General features: G+C 58.7%; 1 protein-coding gene and 1 long non-coding RNA gene across 2 annotated transcripts; both read left to right on the forward strand.

Annotated features, from left to right (window-relative positions):
* Window positions 1-5,197: 5,197 nt before the first annotated feature.
* Window positions 5,198-9,497, forward strand: MISP (mitotic spindle positioning). Its single transcript, XM_060006501.1, has 4 exons — window positions 5,198-6,893; window positions 7,453-7,583; window positions 8,658-8,696; window positions 9,287-9,497. Exons 1-4 carry the CDS (start codon window positions 5,213-5,215, stop codon window positions 9,374-9,376), a joined length of 1,941 nt encoding a protein of 646 aa, XP_059862484.1. The 5' UTR covers window positions 5,198-5,212; the 3' UTR covers window positions 9,377-9,497.
* A 6,370-nt stretch (window positions 9,498-15,867) lies between these two features.
* Window positions 15,868-18,852, forward strand: LOC132421701 (uncharacterized). Its single transcript, XR_009518759.1, has 4 exons — window positions 15,868-15,928; window positions 16,159-16,269; window positions 17,824-18,001; window positions 18,612-18,852. It is a non-coding gene; the product is annotated as an uncharacterized lncRNA (long non-coding RNA).
* Window positions 18,853-19,235: the final 383 nt, after the last annotated feature.

Here is a 19,235-nt window from a genome sequence, read left to right on the forward strand (position 1 = left end):
CGTGGGGAGGGTACGGCCAGGCCAGCGGGTAGGGCGCCGCTGGTGTGAGGCTCACAGAGCCCAGGGAGCTGGTTTCTCCTGTCTGCGGCCCACGCATCCCTCAGACTCACCCCAGTGCTGTGGGTGAGGGAGTTGGTGGAGTTCCCACCGGCACCTGTGGGCATCTGAGCTGCACCTGGGCAGGTAAGGCCTGGAGGTAAGGGGGCAGCTTCCGGTGGCAGGCCTTCCTTTCTGTTTCCTGTGGAGTCCTCGGGTTCCACACCTGGTCCATCCACCCCATCCTTTGGCTTTGAGGCTGCCCCTTGCTGGGCTCACAGCCCCCGGGGGGCCGACACCCCTAAGCTCTGCCGAGAAGTCAGCCCCTGGGAAATGGGTGGGGACACGGGGAGGAAGCATTTATGGGGGCTGCCACCCCTGCTTCTATCACTATGTGATCTGGGTGGGAGGAGTGGCTGCTCCCTCTGGGCCTCGGTTTGCCCACCTGTACAGTGGGCTGTGTGAACCCTGAGGGGGAGGCCACCCCAGTCTGGGAGCAGGAGAGTGAGTCCTCACCTCTCAACATGTGCCCCTCAACATGCTGGATGACCCAGTCTGCCCTTTCCCCCCGTGAGCAGCCCTGCCAGATTTGGAGCTGGGGGCCCACTGGATGGAAGAAGAGACTGAGGTTCAGAGGGGTCCCACAGTCAGCCAAGGGGCAGGTCAGGACAGAGCCCTAGCCCGGGGGACAGAAGCCCCATCCACTGTGTCCCCTCCCCCGTTGACTGACCACTGTGCCCAGTGGCCTGACTTTCCCGCAGACCCTGGGTTCCGTGGCTCTGGCAGGTCCTCTGCACCTCGACCAAGAATCAGGACAGCCAAGCACCCGGGACACCCACCACCCTCTTCGAGCCTCCGTGCCTCCCTCTGTCAGTGGGGCCCGGGCCCTGCCCATCCCAACGCTTTCTGGTGCCTTTATGTCCTCATTTGGCCCTTTATGTAGAAGTGGGCTGGGGGCATCTCCCAGCCCTGTGATGTCCCCATTTCCCGGAGGAGGAAACAGAGGCTCAGAATGGTTAAGTGGGATTTGAACCCAGGCCCAGCTTAACGCCCCCAGAGACTAGGGAGCTGGGCTGGTCCCAGAAAGGAGCTCTCTGGGGAAATGGCCCCAAAGGGTGGGTTAAGCCAGGTGGCACAGTGGGGGTTTGGACTTGAACCCCCACCCCCCACCCCGAGAAACAGCAGCTGGTTCGTGGACCAGCCATGTGACCCCGGGCAAGGGACAGCGTCTCTCTGAGCTATGCTGAGAGGTGATGGGAAAGCCAGACGGCAGCTGGAAGGTTTCTGGGTGAGTTCTGGCTGCAACTTTGTGGGCTGGGGGCCCCTGGGGCCCGAGGGGCCGTGCACCATGGGCGTGGTGCCTGCCCTCTACTCTGTGGTGTCGTCTTTCTCCTCCTCCTCTGGACTTTGTTTCTTGAGCCCAGGTGGGGCCTGGGAGGAGGGGGTGCACCTGCTTCACGGGGCGGGGCTCTGTCCCCTGGCAACCTGGGGCAGGGCGGGGCTGGGAGGCCCCTGTGCCGTCCACAGAGTCAGAGCCGGGCTTGGAGGCTGCTGCGGCTCAGAGCCGAGAGGTGAGTCTGGGGAAATGGGGGGGCGGGGGTCCTGAGTGGGGTGGGCTCTTCTTTGGGCATGGGCGTTTGTGTGCCAGCGGCACCATCTGCTCACCGGCGGGGCCTTCAGGGTACAGGGAGGGAGCCCCCAGCCCCACCCTCAGCCCCCTCCAGACTCAGTGGGGTCCCAGGGGCTGGCGGGGGCCTCCCCTCGCTCTGTACCCGCTGGCTGGCTCTGAGGCCAGGTCTGTGCCCTTCCCACGCTGCACCCGCCCAGGGGAGCAGAGCCCCATCCCTGAACTTTGCCAGGTCCCCAGTCTCCACCCCGGGCTTCAGGACCCCAAATCCAAGGGGCCTTGATCTCTGACCCTCTAAGTGAGGGGCCTGACCGGCACCCCCAGGGCCAGAGGCACAGGGCCCCCCACTGGTTCTGGGAATTCTGGAGCTTTCTGGGGAGATGCTTAGCCCCAGCCAGCGCCCTGCTTGGGGAGGCCTTGAACAGCCTACAACCCTCCCGTGGGATCGGAGGGCTCCTGGGAGGGGGATGGGGCAGTCAGCGTGGGGAGGTGTCCAGCCTCTGGGAGGGCAGCTGGGATCCTGTGGGGCCGGTTCAGAGACTTGGCCCAGTGTCCAGGTGTGTCCAGGGGTTGGGCCTCTGCCAGCCAGGGTCCCGGAGACCGTAGCCCCGAGGGACAGAAGAAGCCCAGGAGCCCATCCCTGCTGAGCCCCAGGCCCCTCCAGCAGGCCTTTGCCCAAGGGCAGGAGGCCAGTCGCGGTGATGAGGAAGCAGGTGTGTGGCACCAGGGACCATAAACCCAGTTTCAGTTTTGGTATCAACAGGGTACAAAGCTGGGGCTGGGGAGGAGCCATCCAGGGGGGCTTCCTGGAGGAGGAGGTGGAGACTCCCTGGCTTCAGAACCTGTTGCTCTGTCACTCCCTGGTGTGACCCTTCTCTGGGCCTCGGTTTCCTCTGCTATATGTTGGGGAGAAGAATGGTTCCCCTCGTCACAGGCTCTTATGAGAGGCAAAAAAGCTGCCGGTGTGAGATGCCCAATTACGAGGACCCCCACTAGGAGCTGGGAGGCTCTGAGCGCTATTGCTACTCATTTGCACAGAGTCCACGAAGCCTCCAAGAGGGCGTTTCTCCCCGAGGGTTTCTCTGCGCCAGGCACCCACTCAGGCCTCCTTGATCCTCCCCACACCCGGCAGTGGGGTCAGCAACGTCCCACTTTACAGACAGGGAGACTGAGGCTTTTTCAGAGGGAATGCCTGCCCCAAGGTCACTTCGAGATCGGTGGTGGATCCAGGGTATAAATAATAACATCAGCCACTACCGTGAAAGCATTTATCGAGCGCCTACTGTATACCAGGGACAGGGCGCCGAGTCTTCACGGCAGCCCTTCGTGGTGGCAGCTGCGTGCTCTGGACTCTGCCTACTGTCCAGGTGTGGACACTGAGGTCGGAAGGGAGACTTGCCCAAGGACGCAGGCGAGGGGGACCCCGCCCCGCTGACCTCAGTGAATCACCCAGAAGGAATGGGCTGAGGAAGGAGCAGTCCCCCACACTGCCCCACCCACAGGCAGACTTGACACCCTCTGGGCGTGCGGTTCTTTTTCCCGGAATGTGGCTTATAAATCCTGCTGGGTGAGCCTCTGGCCCCGCACTAGGCAAATGGTTCTGAGTCAGTCCTGCCACACCTGCCCCCCGAGGGGAGCTGCAGGGCGCGGGCACCAGACCTGCCGTCCAGGGTGGGCTGGGGCTGGAGGGTTGTTTTGGAGGGGCATCCGGGTCTGGGCTAGAATGAGCCCAAACCCTGGGCCCTGAGCACCCAGAGTGAGAGTCAGCCACTGTGTACCTGCTGTGTACCAGACTCCGGGCTGAGGGAGGGGGTGCTCACCTGGCCCACTGGGAGGGCGAGAGGGTCCTGGCTGATGGCTTCAGGTGGGAGGTGACAGGCCTTAAATAGAACCCTCTCCCTTCAGAGAGATGTGCACCCCCAGCCACTTTCATCATTGGGACAGAGGCTCTGCCCGCTTGACTGGGATTTATTACCCAAGCCTGCTTGTTTTTTAATATTGTTTTCTTAATTATAGTCTCAATATTTGAAAGATTGCGTGATACTGCGTTAGGTGTAACATGGTTCCCCATGATCGACTTCATGTTCAGGGAGGGTCTGCATTTTTCTTTTTAAAACCATGTTTAGCTTTCACAAGCAAGTTGGTGTAAAAATGCAGCGATGGACCCAATAGCTCTGGTGGCACCGGGGGGCCAAGGCCGGGGGACCATGGTCGCTTGAGGTGTTGAGTTCCTCTCCTCAGCTGTAAAACGGTGGCTCCGCACTGTGCCGGGCTGGGTACACACGGGATGATCAGGCCACAGGTTCTGAGGGTGGGGACAATCTGGCGGGCGGGGGGCTCCCTGGAGGAGGTGTCCTGTAGGCTGTAGCTAATAAGGCTGTGGAGGAACAAAAATAAGGGTCGTTCTGGCACAGGGAGGAGGAAGAGGGTCGACCTTGGGGTCTGGTGCCTGCAGAGTTTTGGGGGTTTGGCCTGAGGCCGGATGGCGGTCTTGAGAGCCCTGGGCAGGGTGTGAGGGTGCCAGGAGTCACAGAGGTGTGAGAGCAAGTGCCGGGCCTTCACGACGGCTCCTGGAGCTGTGCTCAGAGGGAGCCGGGACTCTTGGGAGGGGGGCTGGGCCCCCTGGAGCACTGGGTCAGGGTGTCGCCCGGCCCAGCGGGACAAGGTCCAAGGCGCTCCTTAGCCCAGCCTGGCTTCATGGTGCTGAGGAAAAGGATTGTCTGGGATGGGACAAGGTGTCCTGCTGGACAGGTGCAGGAGAGAGAACCAGGGTGTGGGAGTCTGCTCGTCACCACCCCTCTCTGGGTCTCAGTTTCCCCACTTGACATCCCCAAGAGAGGGGCAGGCCCACTGGGCTCATCTGTAAAGGTCAGATGGAAAAAATCACAGAAGGAACCTCAGGGTGTGTGTGCCCTGGGAGAGAGGCTGTCTAGGGGTGGCCCTGGGTCTGGAAGCGGTGAACTGGGTGGAAGGCTTACCCTGCAGGGTGTGCAGTGTCTGGCAGAGGAGGTGGGAGGGGTACCTGGAAATGTTAGACACACAGGGGCCGAGTCGTTGGGTCAGTACGGGGGCACCGAGGGATTCAGGTGTGGCTGGATCCAGGAGCTCAAACAAAGTTTTTAGGATGCTGTGTTGGGATTGGGGGTGCTCTTAAGCAAGGTGCGTCCACAGGAGGACACATATGGCCCCCCAACAGCTCTCGGCCTCATCCAACCAGCCTAATAAGCCCAGCGGGAAGAGGGTCCAATTTTCCACGTTAATTGCAAAGTCCCAGAATTTCACGTCATTGGCCAGGTTGCGTCACATGTCCATCCCTGAAGCAATCGCAGAGGCCAAAGGGTGGAATGTTCTGATTGGCAGGGCTGGGTCACCTACCCTTCCCTGGGCCAGTCACAGAGGCCACTTGGCCAGGACTTTGCCCTTGAAGGGAGTGGGATTGCACCTCCCCCCAGGTGCTCTGACCTGGTGGCTGACATGTCTTTCTCTTCCCTCAGTGAGCCCAGATCTTCTCCACCCTGGGATCCTCTGGTGGGCAGAGACCCCAAGAACATGGACCGAGTGACCAGATACCCCATCTTCAGCATCCCCCACTCACCCCGTGTGGCCGGCATGGCCTTCAAAGGCGACACCAGCTACTCGTTTGAGCTGGTGGACGTGAGGTCCGTGGCCAGAGGCTGGGGCCAGGATGAGCCAGTGGCCTGGCCTGCTGACCACGAGGCCTCTCTGGAAATGGTGCAGACGGGGACACCCCTCAGCCTGCATGTCTTCCCCGGCCGGCTGGCCCCACAGCTGCCCTGCCCGGAGGACGATGAGACGGAGATGAAGGCCTACCACCTGGAGGCTGGGGACACCCCGCCCTGGCGGCCACGTGACCTGGAGTGGGAACGCCGGGCGGTCATTCAGGACCAGGCGGTCAGGAAGAGCGACACGGTGGCCATGCTCCATGGCACCTCTGACCACGGGGAGCCCAGGAGCCCCGGCCGCCCGCAGTCCACGCCCCTGGAGGAGAACGTGATTGACACAGAGCAGATCGACTTCCTGGCAGCCAGGCGGCAGTTCCTGAGCCTGGAGCAGAGGAGCGCTCCACCCGGGGCGGCCCACGCCCGTGCGGGGGTTCCTCGGATCCCACCACCTGGGGCCAGCCAGGCCTCCAAGGCCCTGAACGGGCCACCCCTGGTCAATGGGTATGTCGTCCCAGTCAAGCCTCAGGAGAAGGAGGTGGTCACGGAGGAGAAGAGGGTCCACGGTTTACCCGCCAGCTCTGGTGCCCAAGCCTCGGATGACCCTGGTTCCTGGTCCCAAGAGGGGTCCCCGGAACCCACCAAGGAGACGCCCATTGAGCGGGAGATCCGGCTGGCCCAGCAGCGGGAGGCAGACCTCCGGGAGCAGCGGGGGCTGCAACGGGCGGCCAGCCAGCAGGAGCTGCTGGAGATCCCGGCCAGGCCGCTGCTGAGCAGGGCGAGCCCGGCCACGGCCCCGCGGCCGCACAGGGGGCGCCCGTCGCTCTACGTGCAGCGGGACATTGCTCAGGGGTCGCAGCGCGAGGAGGACCACCGGCGCGAGGGCCTGCAGGTGGGCCGGGCGTCCACATCCGACTGGTTCTCCGAAGGCCCCCAGCCCATCCTCAGGAGAGTCCACAGCGCAGACTCCATCCTCAGCGCGACCCCAGATGCCAGCGCAGCCAGCCCCACACCAGAGGTGAGGAAGGTGAACCGCATCCCACCTGATGCCTACCAGCCATTCCTGAGCCCCCGGACGCCCCCGCGAGAACCCCCAGCCTTCCACACCTACCGCAAGCCCAGCGGTCTCTCTGCCGATGAGGCCAGGCCTGTGGGCTCTCCAAAGGCCACGGGGTCTCAGAGGCATCCCTCGGGATCCTCTGCAAAGCCTGCAAGCACAAAGCAGGAGCCTCCCCGGGGACCCCTGTGTGCCAACAGGGGTGTCGTGCGATGGGAGTACTTCCGCCTGCGTCCCTTGAGGTTCGGGGTCCCGGATGAGCCTGAGAAAGCTGAGGCTCCCCGAGTTTGGGGCTGGGAGGTGGCTGGGGCCCCGGCACTGAGGCTACAGAAGTCCCAGTCATCAGAGCTGCTGGAGAGGGAGGTGGAGAGTGTCCTGCGGCGGGAGCGGGAGGTGGCTGACGAGCGGCGGAGCGCTCTGTACCCTGAGGTCTTCTCCCTGCCTCCGGACGAGTGCTGTGACGAAGATTCCAGGAGCTCCTCCCGCGCATCTGGTGAGGCAGGGTCCTGGGAAGGGCTGCTTTGCTCAGAGTCTCAAAGGTTGGAGCAGAGGAGGGTGGCATGAGGAGTGTGAGGGTGCCAGGAGAGGCTGGGGGTTGGGGGGCATCTGGGGGACTTCGTCTACTACCCCGGTCGGCTGGTCTGTCTGCTTAAGCAGTAGCTTTTGGAGAAATAACTTGGCCTTGGGCTTTTTCTTTATGCATTTGGACACTTTGTTGTTAGGTGCATAAAGGTTTACAGATGTCCTAGCCTCTTGGTCGATTGCTCCTTTTCTGTCAAGGCAAAATACCCCCCGTGTGACTTTTACTGTTTTTCTCCTTGTGTGGTCGGCTCATCTGTCGATCCAGTTTCTCCTAACTGGCTATGTTGGTCACTCTGTCTATCAGTTTTTGCAACCTGCTGTCTGCTCTGTCTGTCCATTCACCCATCTCCTTAACTGGTCCAGCCTCTTAGCCAGACTCTGTGTCCCTTGGGCTGGGGTCTGACGAATTTTCTGCCCTCAGGAGACCCCGGGATCCTCCCTGATGCCCTTTCTTTCCTTCCCTACCCCAGGCATCACGGACAGCTACTCGGTGTCTGAGTCACACTTTTTCACCCCCATCCACCTGCACTCCGGCCTGGTGTGGACGGCAGAGGCCTCACCTGAGGATGCCCCCAGGCAGAGAAAGAAGAATGAGCAGTGGGTGAGTCTCGAGCCCTGCCATGCACTTGGAGGCCTGGACAAGGTCTGACGCTCCCCATTAGGGCCAGGGAAGGTCAGGTAAGGCTCAAGCGTGAGCTGGGTTTGACACCTGCCTCCCTCACTGCCCTGCCCGTGACTGTGCGCCTGTGTCCCTCACACGTGTGGTGCATGATGGGTAAACTGGGCCTCTCTTCATGTCTGGGCCACATAAGCAGGGTCCCCACCATGAGGTTGTCCCCCTGAGCCAAAGGCTGAGAGGCAGCTCCGCTTGGAGGAGGAGAGCTGTGGCAATCTATCAAAATCACCCTTATTATTTTCATGTGTTTATTACCATCATTGTTATTTCTGATTATTATCCACACCTCATGAGGGATGTCTCAGAGCTCTGCACGCACTGTGCTTTTAACACCCTGGAGGGATGTCCTGTGGCCCGTTCTCTGGAGAAAGCCGTAGTCGCCTATGCCCAGGGTCATACAGTCTGAGCTCCCAAGCCAGGACTTGAACCCAGGCCTGACTCCAAACCCCACATTCCTAACCGTGAGGCCCTCTCCTCCCTGGGCGGGTACTGTTGACACCATGGAGAATAACACCAGCTCCAGCCTCGCCAATCTGGTGCTCAGAGACTGGCCCAGAGGTTTGGGGCAGAGTGGAGCCCAGGGGCCTGGGTTCAAGGCCCAGCCCTGCAGCTTGCCAGCGGTGTGATGGGCAAGACCCTACTCCTCTCTGACCCTCAGTCTCCTCCTCTGTAAAATGAGCATGATAATAAGAACAGCGCCCTTCCAACCTTAGAGTAGGGCCTGGCCACGGCAAGAGCTCCATAAATGTCAACTGTCTTTATTACGATGACGTTTACAAAGAGAAAACAGGTGCAAATGACGGACCGAGGCTTCACTGAGGAGAGCAGCATGGTGGATGGCTTTGAGTTTGGGGTGATTGGGGGGACCACGGTGGGCAGGGAAGACCTTCCCTTCTGCCCCAAGTGGTGACTGAGGGGGCTGTGTATTGAGTCCAGGGGGGCTCTGGGGTGGGCAGGGCTAGAGGGCCCTGGGGGCTGACATATGTTCCTTTCCTGTAGTATGCCGGCCTCAACCCCACTGACCAAGTCAACTCGGAGGTGAGTGTGCTCCTGGGGGCGAGGACCTGAGCCTTTCCCTCCCACATCTGTGCCCCCTGCCCTATTGCGTCAGGGCCCTCAGAAGCCCTTCTTCTGGGTGTGGGGACTTCCCTGGATACCTTCTTGATTGATAGTGTCTGCCTGAGGTGGATTTTTCTGTGACCTGCTTTTGATGCCTGTCATGAGCGTAGATTGTGGAAAGAGGTTCCATGTGCCGCCTCTTTACCAGATGGTTTTGGGGCTGACTCGGCCCAAGACAGGGGCATTTTCTTTGAGGGAGGCATTTCATCTGAGATGCGTAGAAGGCCAGCTACCTCAGTGGATTCGTGGAATACATTTGTGACCCTCTTTGAGCTGAGTCCAAAATGCCAGACCCGGGCATTTCCCTACCGTGGAGCTCAGCGTGAGTTAACACATTCCTTGGCACTATTACCAGGAGTAGAGGGTCTGGAACAGAGGAGGGGATGGTCCTGCTTTACCCCTGCTCTAGGCCTCTCCTATGGGTTAGCAGCGAGGGGAGCTAGGACCTTTTGGGACCCCCTTTTGGGGGCGTTAGGACCCCGATGGGGACTTCGTGCCTCCTCTTGCAGGTCTTGGAGGCCACACGGGTAACCCGCCACAAGAACGCCATGGCGGAGCGCTGGGAAGCCCAGATCTATGCCAGCGAGGATGAGGATTGAGCCTGGGGCCGGGCGCCCACCCCCTGCCCTGCCCTGCCCTGGGCCCTGGGCCCTGGGCCCTGGGAACTGCGGACCGTCCTGAGCCCCCGCCTTAGGACATAGGTTCCTCTTTAAATCCAGATCCAAGAACCTCAAATCTCATGCTGCCAAGCCCAGGGGTGGACGCACTTTTGGGCTTGAGGTTTTTCTTTTCCGCTTTTCTTTTCCTGCAGAAATCGTTGTGCTTTCTGGGTCAAAAGCTGGGGATGACTCCTTCTGCCCCTATGATGTTGCCAAACGCTCTTGGGTCCGGGGAAGAAGGAGACCAAATCCCCCACCTCCAGATGTAATTGTTCCCGCTAGTCTGAGAGGGGAGACGCTCAGCTCCTTCTTCTGGGACATCCCAATCTAACAGGGGAGACCTGCCCTGCTCCAGCCCTGGGAAACCTCCAGTCTGAGGGCCAGCCCCGGACAGAGAAAAGGGCTCGACGTGGGGTCTGAAGGGGGTCCTTCTGTCCCCCCATGAAATAAAGCAGCTGCGGGGCCGTCCCCCGCCTGGTGTGGTCGGCCGCCCTGGACCTCTCCCTCCCCCTCTGCCTGCTTCACTTCTCTGGGTGATGTCACTGCCCCCAGGGCTGCTGCTTCCTGCCTCTGCCCCTACCCCACCCGGGCTGTCCCCCACATCCCTGAGTGTAGTATACAGAAGGTGCTCAAGCAGTGCTTGTTCAGTGAGCAAGTGACCGTCTCAGTTCTCCCACGTGGCCCCGTCAAGTCATGCTCGGAGCACTTATTAAGCGCTTGCGGAGTCCCCAGCCCTTCTGGCTTCAGGGGAAGTTGGAGGGGTCTTTAGTTAGGCTCCGCGTGTGTACCGGTGGAGGGGTCTTTAGTTAGGCTCCGCGTGTGTACCGGGGGCACAACCCCCGCAGAGAAGATCATCGTGGGCAAGGCCATGGGCAGCGGACTCAAACCTGGCTCTGCTGCCCCTCTGTGTGGCCAAGGGGCCCCTCCACCTGCCCTGCCTCTGTTTCCCGCCCCCACCCACGGGGATGGTGATGGGACCCCTGGCCTTGACCCCAGAATGACCCCGATGGCAGCCCCCTCCTCCCACCGGCCTGGGCCTCCAGAGGCTAGGAGCAACTGGTGGCAACCAGCCAGCAGGGCCTGTCCCCTCCTGCTGCCCCCGGCCCCTCTCCTCCTTAAAACTCCTTCCCCTGCAGTCGCCGCAGGGAAAACGGCCACAGCTATTCTAAGAGCGGCATCTTGAAAGCGGCCCACGCGGGCCAGGGAGGCTCTGTGGCCTGAAATAGCTGAGGCTGCGGGTCTCCAAGGGTGCCCGGGGCAGGGGTAGCTGAGGTCGAGGGGGGCTGCTTCGGGCAGACCAGGCCATCTGAGGCAGGAGGGCATCTGTCCTCATGGGGAGCGCCTGGGCCCGGCGGCGTGCCCCTCGGTGGCCAAGGTCAGCTCTTCTCTGGGGTTCCAGCCCCAGGAACCAAATGTGGGCCCCCGCCCTTCAGGAAAGCATTTTGGGGCTTTAGATACAACCTGCCTGAGTCTCGCCAGGTCCTCCCCCATGTCCCAGCACATCCTCACCCTGGTGTCCATGGGTCGGTCCCCCTGGTCCCCCTGCTCTGAGGATGTGAGTCTCCTGGGGTGACTGGAACAAGTCATCGTGAACAGGGGGCTTAAACCAGCACAGATTGGTTCTCTGACAGTCCTGGGGGTCAGGAGTCCGACTCGGGTCTCACGGGGCTAAATCCAGGTGTGGGCAGGGCTGGTCCTTCCGGAGGCTCCAGGGGAGCAGTGGTTCCTGCCTTTCCAGCTTCTAGAGGTGCCGCATCCCTGGCTCGCGGCCCCTCCTGCATCCTCACAGCCAGCAGCGCAGCATCTCCCGTCTCTCTCTGCCTCTGACCATCCTGCCTCCCTCTTATAAGGACCCTGGGATGACGCTGGGCCCCTCGGGGCATTCAGGGTCCTCCCCATCTCAGGGGTCTTAACTCAATCCCACCTGCAAAGTCTCCTCTGCCCCATGACACGTCTGCAGTTCCCGGGACCAGGACGGGGACGTCATGGGGCCGTTATTCTGCTGACCAGACACAGAAGGACACACAGTGTGTGGTTCCACTCACAGGGGGGCCCTGGGGGAGTCAGATCCACAGAGACAGGAAGTAGATGGTGGGGGGCCAGGGGCCGGGAGAGGGGTGGGGAGTCAGGGTTTCATGGGGACAGAGCTTCAGTTTGGGAAGGTGAGAAAGTTCTGGAGACGATGGAGGGGATGGCTGCACAACAACGTGAGTGTGCTTAATGCCACCGAGCTGTGCGCTTGAAAATGGTTAAGATGGTGAATTTTATGTGCCGTGTATTTCACCACAAGTTTTTGAAAAGAGAGAGAGAAAAGTATTCTCTCGCTTGAAGACCTCAGAAGCCCCTTGGGAACAATCCAGGAATGATCCACTTACTGGCTTAAAAAGATGAGGAGTGTCCTGAAAAGTGCAGCGTCCTTGAAGTTCTTGATTCGATGAGGCTGGTGGGAAGGTCTTGTTTTGATGATTCACTTTTCGTTTAATTCTTCTCACCGGCCTCTGCCCTTAAGGAACGAAGAGAGAATTCTATCCACCTGCCAGGCTGCCGTCCCACAAGGCTCTGGGCGAGAGGTTTAAATGAAGTCTTAGTGCAATTCCCAAGGGAGGGGGGGGGGGGTTCCGTCTGGATGGGGGCCGAAGTGGGGACAAAGCCTGGGTCTGCGGGTCCCGCGGCCGTTCAGTCTTTCCTGGTTTCCTCCCAGCTTGGGGTATATGAGCCGGGGAGGGAGGGAGTTTTCTCGAAGGCCATTAGAAAGGCTGAAACACAAGCCGAGTTTCCAACTGAAAAGCCAGAACCCTTGCTCACTCTCAGCGTTTTTCACCTTCTCTGGCAGCATCGCTCTTACTTAGTTAACTCCTGCGGGACCACGTGGGGATCAGGGTCCAGGAGCCGGGCTGCCACTCCGGGCTCTGGGGCTCACTCCCTGTGTGTATCCGTCAACTTCTGCTGTGTGACAACCATCCCAGCCCTCAGTGCTCCAACAGCAGCTGCTACGAGCTCATGATCCTGTGGTCAGCTATGGAGGTGCTGCCTGGCCTGAGGGAACGCTCACCCACACGTCTATCGCCCAGGGTGGCAGGGGGAGGGATGGGAGATAACATTCAGACACCCGGTTCCATTTGAAAATCAGGCCAATGATGAATGACTTTTCCAGTATAAGTATATCCCGTGCAATATTTGGGACATCTTTACGCTAAATAAAAATCACTCATTGTCTCTTTGAAGGTCAAATGTAAGTGGACGTCCTGGGTTTGTATTGGCTGAATCTGGCCGCCCTGGACAGGGCGCCACGGCCGGATCTCGGTCAGACTGGCCGGCTCATCCCCAAGGTGCTCACAGGAGCCCCGGGCACAGCAGGAGAGGCAGGTTCCAAAGCACTAGCATTAGCATGATGCTTGTGTCACACTGGCCGCTGTCCCTCTGGCGACGCCACGGGTGTGACCAGCCCTGAGTCAGGACAGATGGGGACTGCAAGGCTGGGTGGCCACGGGCACTTCCTCCACCTGGAGGGGCAGGTGGACCCTACGTCAGTCACGCTGCCCCTTGGAGGTGACGGGCTGTACGTACTGGGCTGGAAGATGTGCAGACACCCACTTAGCGGCTACAGGGCCAGCTGTGACACTTGGGGCCCCAACGGTGCTCCTGGACAAGCAGGCTCGTGTATGAGGGAGAAAGCGGCGGCGCCTCCGTGCCTGACATCCAGCGGAAGTGTCCTCACAGAGTATGGGGCACCCAGTGCCCTCCCGGGAAAGAGGCAGGTCCTGCCCTAGTATAGGGGGAATCCATCAAAGGCCCTGATTGTTGAGGGGACAATGTCCAAGGCAAAAGTCACAGAGAATCCCCCCTACTGTCTTAGGTCACAGATGTGCCCACGTTCATAAAGGCAGGTCAAAAATAGCACACGTGGACTTCCCTGGTGGCACAGTGGTTAAGAATCTGCCTGGCAATGCAGGGGACACGGGTTCGAGCCCTGGTCCGGGAATATCCCACATGCCGTGGAGCAACTAAGCCCGTGCGTCACAACTAGCGAGCCTGCTCTCTAGAGCCCGTGAGCCACGACTACTGAGCCCATGTGCCACAACTACTGAAGCCCGCGCGCCTAGAGCCCGTGCTCCACAACAAGAGAAGCCACCGCAGTGAGAAGCCCGCGCACCGCAACGAAGAGTAGCCCCCGCTCGCCGCAACTAGAGAAAGCCCGCGTGCAGCAACGAAGACCCAACGCAGCCAAAAATAAAATAAATAAATAAAAATAGCACACGTGAGTCAGCACAGCAGTGAGCTGGCACGCAGGGAAGGATGAAAGGGGCTCTTTGGCCTTGCCTGAAAATTTAATTGTCAATCACTGGGCTGTGTGAGTGGGTAGCTTAGAGACTGGGTATTGATTACTGCAGAAAAGGGACTTTGGGCAGATTGGCTGTATTACTTAGCATTTGCTGTGGAACAAACGAACCGACTTAGCTGCTTTAAAAACAGTTATGTATTTCCCCACAGTTTCTGAGGGTCAGAAGGCCAGCACAGGGTGGCTGGGTCCTCTTCTCAGGGTCCCACCGGGCTGTAATCAAGACGTTGGCTGGGTTGCGTTCTCATCTGTAAGCATCTGCTTCCAGGCCCCTTCGGGTGTTGGCAGAATTACTTTTCTACATTTGTAGGACTAAGGTCCAGTTTCCTTGCTGGCCACCCCAGGTCCCTGCCACACGGCCCCCTCCACCAGCGGTTCAGCACATGGCTGTTTGCTGCTCCCCAGACTTTTATGAACGCCTCACCTGATTAGGCCAGGCCCACCCAGGAAGATCTCTCTTTCAATCAACTCAAAGTCAGCTGATTTGGGGACCTTGATTGCCTCTGAAAAAGCCCTTCACCTTTACCAAATAATGTCTCACCCACACTCAAGGGGGTTGCGCACGGTGTGTACACGAGGACAATTCAGAATTCGGGCCATTTTGGGGGGACCTAGCATGGGGTTTAGGGCGTGGGCTCTGGTGGGAGAAGTTGGGTCTGAACCTCATCCGCAGTTCCTCCTCTTCGCCCTCGACATCTCAAACGGGCGGCAGGGGGCTGGATTCAGAACACAGGCCTCTCTTGGCCATCAACATTAAAATTTTTTTTTCTCTTTTAAAGAATTTGCAATGTTTAAAAATCAGGAGGGCTTCCCCGGTGGCGCAGTGGTTAAGAAGCCGCCTGCCAACGCAGGGGACACGGGTTCAAGCCCTGGCCAGGGAGGATCCCACATGCCACAGAGCGGCTGAGCCCGTGCGCCACAACTACTGAGCTCGTATGCCACAACTACTGAGCTCGCGCTCCACAACAAGAAAGGCCCCTGCTCACCGCAACTAGAGGAAGCCCACGCACAGCAACGAAGACCCAACGCAGCCAAAAGTAAATAAATTTTAAAAAAATAATAATTTTTTTTAAAAATCAGGAAATTTTAATAAAGATCTGGATTTCTTGCTTTTCTTGAGAAAGCTGTGCATGGCTGTGTATGGGCAGCTACGAGCAGATCCTGTGGGGAGAACCCCTCCCACTGTGTTTCACCACATCCCTCTTCCACAAGAGAAGAAACTATAATTGGATAAAAATTAGCGAGGGCCTTGCTGAGAGAAGTTTCTTTAAAAATAAATCCTCCTTTACATCTTTTTTAACTTTCCAGTCCCTGCCACGCTCCCCCACTCCATCTGCCTCTCACACAGGGCTATGCCTATACCCAGCGGCAAATTTCCAGGCAGTGCCTTCCAGCGGGATTGAATTTCGGGGTAGAAACGGGGTCTGAGCTCTGAGGCTGTTTGCAGGGCCCCAGCACCCCACTTTTCAAAGGCAGTTGCTGTTGTGGGTTAAATAAGGTCCCCCCCCCCCAAATTCATGTTCAGTGAAAGCTCAGAATGTGACCTCACCTGGGGATTGGGTCGATTGACTAAAGGTCTTTGGATTGCAAGAAAAAAAAAAGGCTGAAGCAAAGTCAACTCAAATTGGCTTTGGTAATACTGGGATCTACTGGTTCGCGTAAGTGAACAGTCAAAGTAGGACAGCTTCCGGCTCAGCTGGTTCCAGCCCCCAAACAGGGTATTTGGGTCCCTCTTCACTGTTGAGAGCCCCAGGTTCAAGTCCCAGCTCTGCCGGCCTCAGTTTCCTCATCTGTAAGGAGAGGTAGTGTCAGTGACCCCTCCCAAGGTGAGTGGTTATGAGGGTTACCAGGCATCTGGCACACAGTCAGGGCTGCATAAATGTTAGCTCTTGTTGCTTTACGGACCAAGTAAAGGAATCCTCGCCAGATAATCAGGGACTCAGGTGCAACTTCTTGTTATCAAGGCCTAGGGGAGCAAATGCACGCTGCCACCAGAGGGCGGAAAAACACCAACAACGCAGCAGTCGCTTTCACCCAGCACGAGAAACCTGCTTCCCACTCCTCTAATTGGCTGGCGTTTTCCCAGAATCCCCGAGGGCCCAGGTTGGAGAAAACGCAGCCCCCAACCCAGAGAACGACCCGAGCTGGTGGAGGTAAGAAAGAGGGGTGTGGGCAAAGCAGCACGGAGCCCTATTAGAGGAAAAGAGTTGCCTTCTATATGTGTTTCTATGTATTTAAAAATCTTTTATTTATTTTTTTCCTGGAACACTAGTTGAACAAAGTCGAAAAATTGAAAAGTGGGCATATTGAAACGGCGTTATTTGAGCCTTAAATACGTACATTTTATTTATATTCCAAACAGAAATTATGCTTTTGTCCACAGTCCTGTCCCTGCAAACGGTGTTTCCTGCCTTGGTTTCCTGCTTGGGACCAGCTGAGTGTCTGGATAGCAAAGAGCCTCTGGCATCTCGAGAGAACTCTTAGAGACGTGGAGGTAATATTGGGGGGGCTCGTTGGCCAGGTCCCCACTATGGGCACGTTGTCAGGTGGGATTCGGAGCAAGGCAGGGTGGGGTGGGGCCCAGGGGCTTCTGAGAGAGACCCCATGCACTCCTCTCTCCCTCCACAACCTGCTGGGGCTCCACGTGGCCGAAGGCCGAAGTCCACAGACAGCACAGTCTCCAAGCCATTCGCTCATTCATTCATTCAAGTCTCCAAGTGCTGGTCAGACCAGCGGCAGGAAATCACAGCAGCCCACCTTTGTGTGCGCTTAGGGAAACCGTTCTAAGTCATTGCGGTCTTTAGGCCTCGGAAATAGAACCCACCCACTGCTCGCCCTCCGCGACCCCCACCCAGGCTGGATTCCAGCACCCCTCCCCCATCCCCCTACCATCCCCCACCCCACATCCTCCACCGCTTCCCCCACCTTCCCCCGCAAACATTCCCTCCCCCTATCCCCCCATCCCCCCGCCATTCCTCCAACATATACCCTACCCCACCCCATCCACCCCTCCCGGACCCCCGCAGTCCACTCCCCCCGCCCCCGTCTCCCGGTGCCGCCCACGGCCTGTTCTCCCCGAAGCCGCCAGAGGACACTTGTGAGCAGCGAGCGGGGCGCGTCCCTGCTCTGCCAGCCGCGCTGGGGGCTCGCGCGTCCCTCCGGGTGAGAGCCGAGACCTCCGCGCCCCCGGGTCCTGCACGGCCTTCCCTGAGCTCCAGCCGCGTGGGCCTCCTTGTGGGTGTGTGCCCAACACACCCGTCCCGGCGCCTTTGCACATGCCAGAACCCCCAGGTACACTCGTCCTCAAATGCCCCTGCACGCGGTTCCTCCCCGCTGCGCGTCTTGCCCCCCGCCATGTGCTATTTGCTCAGTAAATACTGCGTGAACAACTGCGCCCACGGAGGCTGCACCCTCAGCCTGTGAGTCAGGAACAGACGAGGACTCCCAGGCCCAGCGGGAAGCGCCGACAGGCCCCCGTCACGCAGCCTGGCTGTCCGAGGCCCCTGGGGGGGGCGCCAGGCGGCCACGGGCCGGGGGCTGGGGTGGGGAGGGGAGAGCTCCTCTCTGGGCTCAGGTCCCCTCCTGCGCCGACCTCACGGGGCGAAATGAGGCCATCCGGTCAAGTGCCCAGGTCCCGGCACACAGTAGGTGCTGAATAAATGTCTGCTGGCTGATGCCCGGAGGAGGGGGCTCCCTAGGGCTGCCACCTGCCTGGCCTGGGTCTCCCCCTTGTCTGTTTATGGGAGTCGCGTTTCCAGCCCGCAGCGGGGGGGCTGGGCAGTGGGGGCACCCCAGTGGCGCAGGCCAGTGGTGGCGGGTTCTGATGTGGAGTCCAGGTGACACAGCACTGGTCCCAGGGGCAGACCAAGGGGAAGCCTGGAAGCTGCTGGGAAAGAGAGGCGCTGTGACACCCCGCCCCCAGGCTTGGGTTCAAGCCCAGATTCCCTCCTGCTAAGCTGGTCACCTTGGGTACCTTACTCACCCCCTCTTTGCCTCGGTCTCCTCATTTGGAAAGTGGTTGGGTGGTCATGAGGTGACTGTACCATAGGCTCCCAGAGCTTTGGTGCTGAAAAGAACGCACGGGATGCTGGCCGACATGGGCCAGCCCTTGGGAAGGACTCACTGCGATCCGGACACCGTGCTTCTCCGTGTACAAGCCCCAGCTCGCGGGGTCCTGAGCATTATCAGCAAAGCGCTTTCGCTGTCCCCATTGTTTAAAAATTGAGGTAAAAGTCACATAACAGAAAACTAACCCCTCACCACCTTAAATATACAATTCAGTGTCTTTTTAGTGCAGTCACAAGGTTGCATAACCACCACCTCTATCTAATTCCAGAACATTCCATCACCCCAAAAGGAGCCCCCGTCCCCATCAGCACTCACACCCACCCCTTCCGCCAGCCCCTGACAACCCTGAACCCACTCTGTGTCTGTCGATCTGCCTGTTCTGGACGTTTCCCATCAATGGAATCACACACTGTGTCCTTCTCCGTCTGGTTTCTCACACTGAGCATCGTGTTCTCCAGGCCTGTCCACGTTGTAGTGAGTGTCAGTGCTTTTCTCCTTTTCATGGCTGAGTGATGTTCCTGTGTGTGGAGGGACCACATTTGTGTATCCATCAACTGTTGATGGACATTTGGGTTGTTTCCACTCTGACTGTTATGAATCGTTCTCCTATGAACATGCGTGTAGGTTTGTGTGTGTGTATGTATGTATACATTTGGGCATTATAAATGTATAATGGCACTAGGTATACATTACCTAGGAGTGGAATTGCTGGATCATACAGTAATTTTATGTTTAACTTTTTGAGGAACCGCTGCCTATTTTCCACAGCTGTTGCACCATTTTACATCCCACCAGCCATGGACAAGCGTCTGATTTCTGCAGTGGGAGCTGCTGCTGCTTCTTTTTTTTAATACATTAATTTTTTTAATTTATTTTTGGCCGCGTTGGGTCTTTGTTGTTGCACGTGGGCTTTCTCCAGTTGTGGCGAGCGGGGGCTACTCTTTGTTGCGGTGAGCGGGCTTCTCGTTGCTGTGGCTTCTCTTTGTTGCAGAGCACGGGCTTCAGTAGTTGCAGCACACGGGCTCAGTAGTTGTGATGCACGGGCTTAGCTGCTCCATGACATGTTGGATCTTCCCAGACCAGGGATTGAACCCGTGTCCCCTGCATTGGCTGACAGATTCTTAACCACTGCACCACCAGGGAAGCCCACTGGGAGCTTCTCATAAAACGAAGCACCCAGCTGGGGAGGTGAGTGGCTCAAGAGGTGGCCTGGAGCTGGTGAGGACTCTTCCTGCCCCACAGGCTGACTGTGGGTCCCCAGGCCTGGTCTCTTCTCTCACCCTCAGGCTCCACATCTGGACCACGCCATCAGCCTGCCCCATGTCTGGTATCTCATGGATGAGGCAGGAATTAGTATGGAGAGGAGGAGAGTTGGCGAGGGAGGAGTCTGGG

This window comes from Delphinus delphis, chromosome 3, assembly GCF_949987515.2.
Source record: "Delphinus delphis chromosome 3, mDelDel1.2, whole genome shotgun sequence".
Lineage (NCBI taxonomy): Eukaryota > Metazoa > Chordata > Mammalia > Artiodactyla > Delphinidae > Delphinus > Delphinus delphis.

Excerpts from the sequence above, each read along its gene's own strand:
- MISP (XM_060006501.1), top strand. The coding sequence starts at position 5,213 with ATGGACCGAGTGACCAGATACCCCATCTTCAGCATCCCCCACTCACCC. Across the intron at positions 6,894-7,452 it reads GAGCTCCTCCCGCGCATCTG|GCATCACGGACAGCTACTCG; the intron begins GTGAGGCAGGGT and ends TCCCTACCCCAG. Across the intron at positions 8,697-9,286 it reads CTGACCAAGTCAACTCGGAG|GTCTTGGAGGCCACACGGGT; the intron begins GTGAGTGTGCTC and ends CTCCTCTTGCAG.